The 11,014-nt window shown below is 46.3% G+C and overlaps 1 protein-coding gene across 1 annotated transcript in view; it reads right to left on the bottom strand.

Annotated features, from left to right (window-relative positions):
* The window catches only part of KPNB1 (karyopherin subunit beta 1), a 26,847-nt gene extending 17,483 nt beyond the window's left edge, over positions 1-9,364 (bottom strand). The window contains exons 1-5 of the mRNA XM_040640731.1: positions 9,032-9,364; positions 8,871-8,929; positions 6,490-6,672; positions 3,065-3,265; positions 2,003-2,155 (exon numbers count right to left, since the gene is read on the bottom strand). Coding sequence (XP_040496665.1) covers positions 2,003-2,155; positions 3,065-3,265; positions 6,490-6,672; positions 8,871-8,929; positions 9,032-9,071 — 636 coding nt within the window. The 5' untranslated portion in view covers positions 9,072-9,364. The remainder of the gene's footprint in view (positions 1-2,002; positions 2,156-3,064; positions 3,266-6,489; positions 6,673-8,870; positions 8,930-9,031) is intronic.
* Between the last annotated feature and the right edge of the window lie 1,650 nt (positions 9,365-11,014).

Raw genomic sequence — 11,014 nt, 5'->3', positions numbered from 1 at the left:
CCCCCCCCCCCCCCCCCCCCCCGTCTACTATATGACCTGCCCTCTAAAGAGGTCCCTAATCTTTTAATCCCCAAAATGACCTTCACTAACAAGACTCCAAGGAGAAGTAAATAGGAAAATGTAGGTCACAGGGTTTAAATAAAAATGGTTAAAAAAAAACACAAAAACCCACAACTCTACATTAGGAAAACCCATTTCTTTATATTTAAAATTTAAGAGAATTCAAAGCATCTGCTTTACTTCAAAGACAAATTTGTTTTCTGGGAGGTGGCAAATCCCCATCAAACATGGTAAGATACAGGAGAACAGAGCAATGGAATTGTCTGCTACTCTCCTAAGTCTTCTGAAATGTAGAAGGAAAAAGTCCGTTTTCTAAGCACTCAGAATTGCAATTTGCTCTGGCCTCTTAGACCTTCCTACTTTGTCCACAATAAGACCAAGGAATGGCAAAAGCACAGCTCAAGTGTCAACAAACAAATACACAAAAATACTTGTAGACCATATAATCCAGGGGTTCCACTTCTGAGTATAGATCTAAAAGAACTGAAAGCAGGGCCCCAAAGACCTCTCTGTACGCCAGTGTTCACAGCAGCATTATTTACAACAGTCAAGGAGATGAAAGGGAGCAACCCTAAAGTCCACTGCCAGATGAATGGGTAAACAAAATGTGGTATATACATACAACAGAATGTTATTCAGCCTGAAAAAGGAAATTCTGACACAGGCTACAACATGTATTAACCCAAGACGTCAGGCTAAGTAAAACAAGCCAGCCTAAAAGACAAACCGAATACCGTACGACTGATTCCACTTAAACAAGGTATTCACAGAAACAGAAAGTAAAAAAGTGGTTGCCAGGGCCTGGGAAGGGGAAAACGGGGAGTTGTTCAATGCCAGAGTTTCAGTTTTGCACAATGAAAAAAGTTCTGGCGACTGGCTGTAAAACGACATGAGTATCTTTTTTTTTTTAAGATTTTGTTTTATTTATTTGACAGAGAGAGACAGCCAGTGAGAGAGGGAACACAAGCAGGGGGAGTGGGAGAGGAAGAAGCAGGCTCCTAGCAGAGGAGCCTGACGTGGGGCTCGATCCCACAACGCCGGGATCACGCCCTGAGCCAAAGGCAGACGCTTAACGACTGCGCCACCCAGGCGCCCCACAACATGAATATCTTAACACTATTGAATTAGACACTTAAAAATGCTTAGAATAATAAATTTTATGTTATTATACGTATTTTTACACAACTTAATAGGGGGAAATACTTCCAGGCAAGATAAACTTTTTTATATATGAATTTTCAAAAGCACCTTTCAAGGAGTTATGAAATAGCCCAACTTATGTAACTTTTTTTTTTTTTTAATTAAACTCTATGCCCAACAAAGGGCTCAACTTCAAGACCCGAGATGAAGAGTTAGATCACCACTAAGCCAGCCAGCTGCTGGTTTTGTATTTTTTTTTTTTAACGTAAGCTCTACAACCTTCTGTGTTTTTTAAGATTTTACTTATTTATTTGAGAGAGAGAAAGTGTGGCTGTGTGAGTGGGGAGAGTGGCAGAGGGAGAGGAAGAGGGAATCTCAAGTAGACTCCGTGCTGAGCGCGGAGCCCGCCGTGGGGCTGGCTCTCGTGACCCTGAGATCACGACCTGAGCCGAAACCAAGAGTCAGAGGCTCAACTGACTGAGCTACCCAGGTGCCCCAACTTCTATGTTTTTTAAAATCTCAGAGCATACCCGCACTTTGATCTGCAAAAGGAGAAACCTAAGCTTAGAAACACTTCAGATCACGTTTTTCCCAAAACCCTCGTGAGAAACAGCAAACACCTACTCCATGGCCATTTCTCACACAACACAAATCCTAACTAGAATGGAAATGAGCGCATCTAAACAAGATGGTACTTTTTAGACCACACATTTGAGAAAAAAAAAAAAAAAAAACAAACCCTTTCATTTAACTCTAACTTCTTACCTTCTGAACCTATACCTTTTTGCCAAAGGAGACTTACCTCTTTGTCAAAGTTCGCTTTGGTGAACTCCAGGGAGTTCAGGAGTGCATTTGTAGCCGCCAGCTTCACATTGTTACTGGGCTCTTCTTTCCTCATGCCCTGGATTATGGCAGTCAGAATCTCATTGGATTTATCCTGTAGCTGCTCTGGGTCCTGAAACAAGCAAAGAAGTGCAGTGAGTAAAATAATGAGCTCATGACTAATCAGCAGTCCTTTTAACTGTGAAATCCACTCGAATGAGTATCATGACTTTCTCTGATCTTTTTCCACACATTTCCATTTAGGGACAAACCACCTGCAAAATATCCTGGGGGCCCAGTAGTCCAAAACTGAACTGAAGCAAGTTAAATTCATCAACTTCATCTGATTTCTTAGCATAGTGACTCTGGGCTTGAGGTAATGCTGGCTTTTTCTTCCCCCTTCTGTGCAAAGGGAAATGGCAGTCTGGTGTTTTTTCCAGGCCATCTGTATCAACTGAGGTAAAGCTTCTGAGGGCCAAGGATCAATGCCCAGGCACAACACCTAGGCAGTCTAAGTCCAGGTCAAGTGTGGACTCCCTTGCTTCATCAAGTCTGTCTATGGAAACAGACACCAAGGGTGGTAACCTCAGCAGCAGCCACAGTCCCAGGAGGGCTACGTTTCACAAACCGCTGGGCCTCCCGTGGCTAGGGCTGGCCGAGTGTTTTGTGAAATAGAAAATAAATGTAACACAGCATCCATGGTACACTGAGAATCGTGAGAAAGGGACCCAGGTCAGGGATGCCCCACAATAGAGCATATCATTTTTTAAAAAAGCCTAGAATCTCTACCTCTCCAAGCACACAGATTTCTACTCTGAGCTTGGGATCCTCAATTCTCCTTACTTTAGGGCATGATTAACAATGTGAGGATAAGTCGGCTATCCCAATATAGAAGTCTAGATTAAGTAAAGCAGTCCTACTTGCAGAACACCCTGTAGTAGTTGGGTGTTCTCCATCACGTAAGAACAATCCTAATACCATGCATGGCACAACTAGAGGGAATCACAGCGATGTTAAGTTGGATACAGAAGGCAGTACTTACTATATCTTGGCAGATGTAACCGATAGCTTCCAATGTCGACTCTTTCATGTGCTCTGTGCTGTTGGGGTTTGTAACATTGGCCACCAGCTGAGGAATGAGTTCTGGCCACTGGTTCACTGGGATCTCTGCACAAGCAATACCAGCCACACATTGTGAGGCAGAACTAGGCCGGTAAGTTTCTGTGCCCAAAGTCTGCAAAACCTGCGCGCACACACACACACACACACACACAAAAACAAGACGAAAGATATCAATTTCTAATACTATTTGAACACCTTTTGCCTACCACCACACCTCTTACACATAGTCTGAATTTTCTGCAATACACAAAAGTAGAAAAAGGCATATACAATATAGTCAGCTGTCAAAAAAAAAAAACAAAAAACACCCCAAAACAAAACAAAAAGGACAAAACAACCTGCCCCACTACCAACACCAGCACAATCGACATTGCTCCAGAGCCTAGAAATGAAACCAGTCGCTCCCTACTTCCAAAAGGACTTCTCCAAAGCCAGACGTCTCATATCAGTGTTCAATGCAAGGCAATAAAGTGACAGTCAGAAGGGAGATAATGTTAGAAGGCAAAAGAGAGGACAAAATTCACCTTCTAGGCTCCTTGTTGGAGGTAGAATGGAAGGATGCTCACAGCCTTGTTTTGTGGACAGAAAATGTGGAACTTCAGAATGAGGCTAACTCTGGGCATTGAAATAGGTCTGAGTCACAGTAGACCATGGTCTGGCCTGATCTACGGAAGAGATCTTCCAACTCATGAAATGTGGAACAAGCCTTCTTCCCTATGGTCAATGACAATTTAACACCTGGGGTGACTTTCATAGAAAGGCCTTGGTCAGGGAACATCACCAGATGCAGATACTAAGTTACTGACGTTACCGACACCTAAGAATGAATCCTTACTTAACTTCCAATCTGGAAGGATTTGTTCTGTTTGCCCAAGAATTGGAGAACTCTTCTCTCCATCAACAGATACCAAGAACTAGTTAGATATGCCAATTAAAATGAGATCCGCTTACCATTAAACAGGTCTTGTTTGAAATGATAATCGTATAAGGATTTATGTAAAGGGTAAAGGCACAGGTACAGATAAAGGATGAAGCCACAACTGACCCAAGGTTAATCATTACCCCGATCAGCTAATTCAGTCAATGAACTCACTAAGAATCACCAGTCCACTCAAAAGGCAAACAGTTAACTGTTCCTGGCATGAACACAGGACAAAGCGTAGCTGCCAGATATTCAGGCCAGCTCTGCTGACTGGGTCAGGTCACTTAGTATCCTGCTTTGTAGCTAATAATAATGAACTCCCCATCTTTCCCCCATACAGTGTACCATCATCCCTGCCCGCCCCCACTGCCAACAACTCTGCCCAGTAACAAACTGTTCTGACTGATTCTAGATGAAGGCTTTGCTCTCTAGGGTTACCAGAGCTAGAATGGACTTTAAGAAAAACTGCATGTCAGAAACATGGAGTGGAGAGGCAGGGATGCGATGACCGGTCTAAAACAGCACGGGCTGAACAGGTATTATCCCAAGTCTGACTAAGAGTCCCAGTTCAGGGTGCCTTTACACTGTATCACACCATCTCCTGGTACAGATGTGGAGAGCACCGGAATGCCACAGTACCATTACCTTTCCTCCTTTAAATGGCTTCTGGAAGACCCCTCGTTAATAGTATTTGAAGTGATTTAGAGACAAAGGTCCAGCTCTTAAGTACAGTAAGTAAGGTTGTTTTTTGTTTTTAAAACCTAGGGGGTAACCCTAATGATAATAATCAATTATCAGAAAAAAGAGGAATAAAGGAGTGACTGTCAACTATGTCCAAGACCCACATTTCAAAAAAGAAATAAGCATCAACACTGAGAAGGTATTCATTACCAGAGGTGCTATGAAAGGGGGAAAAAGGCCATGATTAACTTTCTTTCACGCAGAAGAGCTCAACAGCACATATACAAAGTCTTATCCAAATTTTAAAAAGTGTTAAGACTGATATGCCAAAAAGAGTCGATTACAGTTCCAATCATGTCTCATTTACTATTGCATGATTCGAGCAAGATGAGAAACTGAATGGGCACTACAAGCACCAAGATTTCCAGTGATTGATGGAATAAACTTCAATAATATCAAATTACTGAAAGGAAGATTAGAATGTTATTACATAAGCAGACCCAATGTGGATAGAAATAGCTCTACATATTCCAAAGAAGATTCAAAATAAGTTGGCTTTCATAACCTAGTTCCCACAGTCATGAGTACCTTCATGCAAGACTAGAGAAAAAAGGGGTGTATAACTTGAAAGAGATGTTGTTGCCTTACGGGGGCACAAATTCACCTAACGCTGATACCTCGAACCAGGAAATAGCAAATATGATGACATGTGCAAGTACACATTTAGGGAACCCCTCCCCCCCCACACCGATTTCCCCTCAAATACCAAGGACCAATTGCCTGACTTACCATTTTCTGAGCCTTATCCATATAAGACAGACCGCTCAAGAACCTCATTAACTGGGGGGTGGGGAGGACATCTGTCCATATATTCTGAGTATCTTTTGCTGTGGCTAGAATTATGGATTTTTACTCAACAACAAAGTCACAAGACCTCCATGATGCAGAGCAAGGGACAGTCAGTTTTCCTCAAAACTCATCAGTCCCCTCTTTAAACACCCTGATTAAAAGCCAGATGTTTCTAAACAAAGTTTTTCATAATCTGCTAAGTAGATAAAAGCACCATTAACTTCATATTCTTATTTCACAAACTCTTCGGGCTTAAAAGGCCCAAGAGATTATTTAGTTCCCCTTTGAACTCCACATAGTGCCATGCCTAAACCACCAAACAATGAAAATTATCTACAGCAGAAGTTTAATAAGAGCAGGGACTGGATAACTATGAAAAAAATCACTTAGGAAGACAGGAATAGCTAAAAAATATTTCTGAGCCTCACTCCAACAAAACAGAATCTCTGGAGGGAGTCTGGAAATATATTATTGCTAGCAAATTCCCTAGGTGATTCTCAGAGTTCGAGTTTGGGAATGACCAATTTGTATACTACGTCAATTCCCCACAGAGTCTACAAATTCTGGCATCCAGTTAAAAGTTCCCCAAACTGCTCCAGTTTACCTTAGTTTTCTGAAAAGAATTCCAATGCATTCATTAATGGGAAATGACAGCACAGTATAGACAAGCTAATCTGAGAGAGAAAATTTAAACCAAATATTTTTATCTTCAAGTGAAGCTTAAGTCTCAGAAACCTATTACACTGTCCACTCTATCCCATGTGAATGACAAAAAAACTGACCAAGATGTTTCTTGTAGGAGGTCCAGGAGGAGAGGATGGGGTGGGTGGGTGGAGGGTGAGGCTTCTTACTCCCAGAGGCTAACATGACCAAAAAGAGATAAAGTTACTTACATAATTCTTGACTTCCCGGCGAGCATTAGCATCAATTGCAAGCCACCTCTGCTGATATTGTGCCTTGATATCTGGATCTTTAGATGTCAAAGAGTTCTTGATTTGTAGACCAGCTGCGACTCTGGCAACCTGACTGTTTCCTGGATTTGCCAGCACTCTGGACAGTTCCACAAGGAAAGTGGGCTATTAAAGAGAAGACGCATTTGTGAATGAAAGTATCTCTTGGGAATTTTAACAACTGAGGGTGGCTTGCGGAACACCAGAACACTGGGCGAACCTAAGTTTTTAGGACATATCATAACATACCTGAAAATGCTACAATATCTATTCCAAGACTCCTATAAAAATGTTACGTGGTACACAAGCCATCCATCCTCTCATGCAGCCTCAGCGTTAAAACAAGGAGGTACAGATTTTCCTATCAACATCATTCTTAGTGCTCAAATCTTCACATTAGATCTCCCAGAAATAAAGTAAGCTTGACAATCTAGCGGTCAGGATTCTTCTCTGTAACAGTGCCTGACAGTCAATAAACATCTGTTAAATGAATGAGTATGTGAAGACAGGGTAGAATGTAAAACCGCTTCCCTAAATTTAAAATATCTTAGTCCAAAATGAGTAATATTCAGGCGGCTTTTGAGCTCGTGTAGGCAGGTAATCTTGCGTAACAGAGGTAAATACTCACAAACCCGAAACATAGATCCAGGAGGCTAGTCCTCTGCTTTAGCGTTGTGTTCAACGAGGGAGCAACAATGAAAAAAGACGTATGTATAAATTTGATAACATTTAGAAACAGGGAAAAAGGGGAAAGATAAAAATGCCAAGACAAATTTGCCAAGAAAAAAGATTGTACATTTAACAGTCAATGGTTAACACACTCAGAGCTCCTAAACATTTTGGATGTGAGCTGTCCACTGAACACGGTGCATTTCTGAAAAGCTTACTCAACCTCTCATGATGCACAGGTCCCCAAAACCTCCCTCTGTTTAAAAATTTTAAGACACACTCCTCTTCCCTGCAGAAAGCTCTGGCCAAATGGAAGTTAACAGGAAAAACCAAAAACAGATAGTTTCTTGCTACTAACAAGTCCTGCAATCACCGCAAAAGATAAATATTAAAAGTTTTATTAATTATGTACCACTAAGGAATGTCAGGAATGTCAGAAAGGAGATAAAATGTTAGGAACAGGATAAAAAGCTTCTGGTAAATGAGCAGAGGCAGAAACAGGAATATACCCCAAATGGAAGTATTATTGGTCTATACTAGGAAAAAAATCCTTTCTATGAAAAGTTAAGAATAAAAAGGTAAGTAGTAAAAGTCAGCACGTAAGAGAGCAATAATGATAAAAAAAAAAAAGTCATTTAAGGCATTTGTATAAAATAAGCCCTGTCACTTTCTTGCTTATATCTTGTCTAGAGTACAAGGGATCATGTTGGGTTACAATGTTATTTAGGCTTATTACCTATTACCTTTAAAAGATGTCAAGTATCATCCACCCTTCCATCTGCTCCCCATCCCCCGCAATAAGAGGGGCATCAAAGAGAAACGTTACTGGCACACAGGCTGTTTCAACCATCCATCCCACATTTTTGTACAGAGGTCCAGTCCCGTGGACTTCTCTTCATTTTTTCTGTACCCCTTCAATTTGAAAATACGAAAATGAGGAACTTTCCTCTGTGATTTCATCTGGAAACAGGCCCGATCAAGGATGAGCCTCAGCCTGCTGTATGGGTAGATTCAGTCTCTACCCATCGAAGTAAAAAAACAAAACAGAACAAAAAAACCCCAACCAACCCCTACCAAAAAATAAACCCACAGAGGAATACCCAGGCAGGAAAGGGAGAAATACTGCCGGAGTCGGTTAGGAGGTATTCGGGTGCCAGGCCTGGCCATGAGCACAGTACCAAGGGGCATAGGAAACGGTAGACTCTGGGAAGTAGGTGGAGAGAATCGCAGGGGACACGGGACAGGAAGGAGAAGCCGGGCCGGGTCAGAACAGGGCGGGCAGCTGGGCTCGGAGCTTCCACATGGCCCCTAGGCCCGGCTCCCCCACCCCCACCCTTGCTGAACACGCAGCGCCGCGCAACCTAACTTCCCTTCCCTCCCTCTTTCTCCCTCCCGCTGCACCGCCGCCCTCAGGCCGCGCGGCGATTGGGCGGCAGTCACCCCGGCGCGCCGCGCCATTGGCCAGCTGCCGGGGCCCGGGGCGGGACACACCCACCGGCTTCCCGATGGCGGGGTTAGGTTGGACCGGGGTGGGGGGGAGGGGGACGGGATGGGGCGGGGTGGGTTCCCGAGGCCTGGGCCTCCGGGAGGGCGGGAAGGCCCGCACGCAGGGGATGGGTGGACGGCGGGATGGGGGACGGCGGGGTGGCACGCACCAGGTTTTCCACGGCCGCACGCTCCAAGAACTTCTGCGCCGCTTCCAGTTCCAGCCGATCTGGGGGGAAGGAAAGTGGGAAGGGGACAGGGTCAGAGGGGCCAGGGCTTCCCCTCCCCCCACCCGGTCACCTCAGCCCGACCCCCGGCCCCCGCGTCCTACCGGGAGACACGGTCTTCTCGAGGATGGTGATCAGCTCCATGGCGGAGGTGGTGGCGGGGACTCCTCCTAAGACGACGGTCCGGCCTCTCGGGCGGCGGCTCTAACTGGGGATGGGGGTTGGGGGTCGGGTGGGAAGGGAGGGTGGGGTGGGGGGCGGGGGTCACCACAAGCCCATTCACCGGCTCCCTCTTGGTAGTCGCCCCGGCTCCCTTTCCTTCCTCTTTTCCTTCCTTCCTCCCTCCTAATTTGTTGCTGGCGGCGGCGGCAGCTGCTCCTTTGGCGGCGGGGGAGGGACCCCGGGGGTAGCTCAGAGCGCGGCTGGTGCTCGGGTGGCGGAGGGAGAAAGAAGGAAGGGAGGCGGTAAGTGAACAGCGGCTTGCAGGGAGGGAGAGAGAGGGAGGGAGGAAGGCGGAGGGATATTCGGGCCGGACCTCTCCGCGGCGGCACCGCGCTCCATGTCGATTGGCTGCCGCCGTGGCCACGCGGAATCCCCAATTGGCCCGGCGGTCAGCGTTGAAGGGCCGCCCTGCGCCCATTCGCCTGCTGGTTTCAAGGCCCGGGTTGGCTGGGCGGGCAGCGGAATGAGGCGAGCGGATTGGTCGGAGGGAGGGAGATTGGGGTGGGGCAGGCGAGAGCCGGCCGCTGATTGGATTGGCCTGGTAAAGGCCTAGAGCGCAGACCGGCTGAGCGCTGGGAGGAGGGTGGACCAAAGACGAGACTCCGGGTCCGCGTGATTGGCTGGGACACTAGACGTTGATAGGATAGGGCGCCCGGGAGGACTGGGGAGAGGAGTTCGGGGTCGGGGTCGCGGAAAGGCGGGAGGCGCCCCGCCGCTTCAGGAGCCTGGCGCGGGGCACGATGGGACGCCCCCGGGAAGGGGCGGAGCCGTGTTCGGGCTGCGGTTGGGAAAGCGCCGTCACTCCAAGGGGCGTGTTGAGGGTTTCGCGGGCCCTAGCGGGGGAGGGGGGACCGTTAAAGCCTCGCACCGCGCCCACAGGAAGCTGCTTTCTTGGCCAGGCCTACTTGGTACCAGGCTCTCAGCTGGAAAGGACCTTGAAGACCATGCGGTTCAACTTCGAATTCGCAGGTGTGGAAACTGAAGCCCAAAGAGGGTATGCAACTTGTCCAAGATTACACAGTCGGTTAGTGGCCTGCTCGGGACTGGCCTTAAGCGCTCCTGACCGCCCTTGGCCTTCCACTGAGCTTCCCCTTCAAGGAGGTGAATGCTAATGCAGTTTTGAGGCCTAACTAAGGTGGGGTGGGCATTTGGATGCCCCCAGGCATAGCTACCAGCTCTTTGAAGGAATAGAAATGTTTTCGACCTGCGAAGGCATCCCTATGAAGGCACACTCGTGAACCAGAAGGAATGTGTTTGCTGGCATAAAGGATTGTAGCAAGATCTTAGCCGTTTTTCAAATCCTGCGAGAAATTAATGAGAGCCTTTCTGTAGCAAAATGCACATAAAATGTGCATGCATTGACTTCCTTTGAGATTGGTACATGGGCTCCTGGCGAAGAGTTTCCTGAATTACTACATTTTCACCACATTGAGTTAGTTAATTGGATGTGGCTAGTTTCTGGAGCTGTTTACTGTGTAGCTTTAGCTTGCAGAATAATTACCCTACTCTAGCCGTACTGGGAAAACCTAGGAGGGACTCTGTCCTCGCTCAGAGGTTCCACCCAAGAATTAGGAGAAGTTGGCTAGTCGCCCTCAATCCTTAAAAGAGGAGGTCTTCCTCTGCTAGAGAAGTCTTTGCACTTCTGCCGCTTAGAATTGGGCACCATTCTCACCCCGTCCTGTGACTGCTTGGTTTCCTGTGGCTTAGCAGCCCTCCTAACCTCAGCCTTTTGCCTCATCTATTACCTAAGGGAGAACTGTCCCGTGTGTGTGAATAATCTGGAATGAGTGAAGATGACGTAAGAGGAATCTTTGGAATTGTCCTTTTGTGGACTCCCCGTACTACAAATGACCCACAATTCTGCC

This window comes from Ursus maritimus, unplaced genomic scaffold (assembly GCF_017311325.1).
Source record: "Ursus maritimus isolate PB19 unplaced genomic scaffold, ASM1731132v1 scaffold_24, whole genome shotgun sequence".
Classification (NCBI taxonomy): domain Eukaryota; kingdom Metazoa; phylum Chordata; class Mammalia; order Carnivora; family Ursidae; genus Ursus; species Ursus maritimus.
Note: the sequence above shows the minus strand (reverse complement) of the source record. Positions and strands in the feature narration are given on the sequence as shown.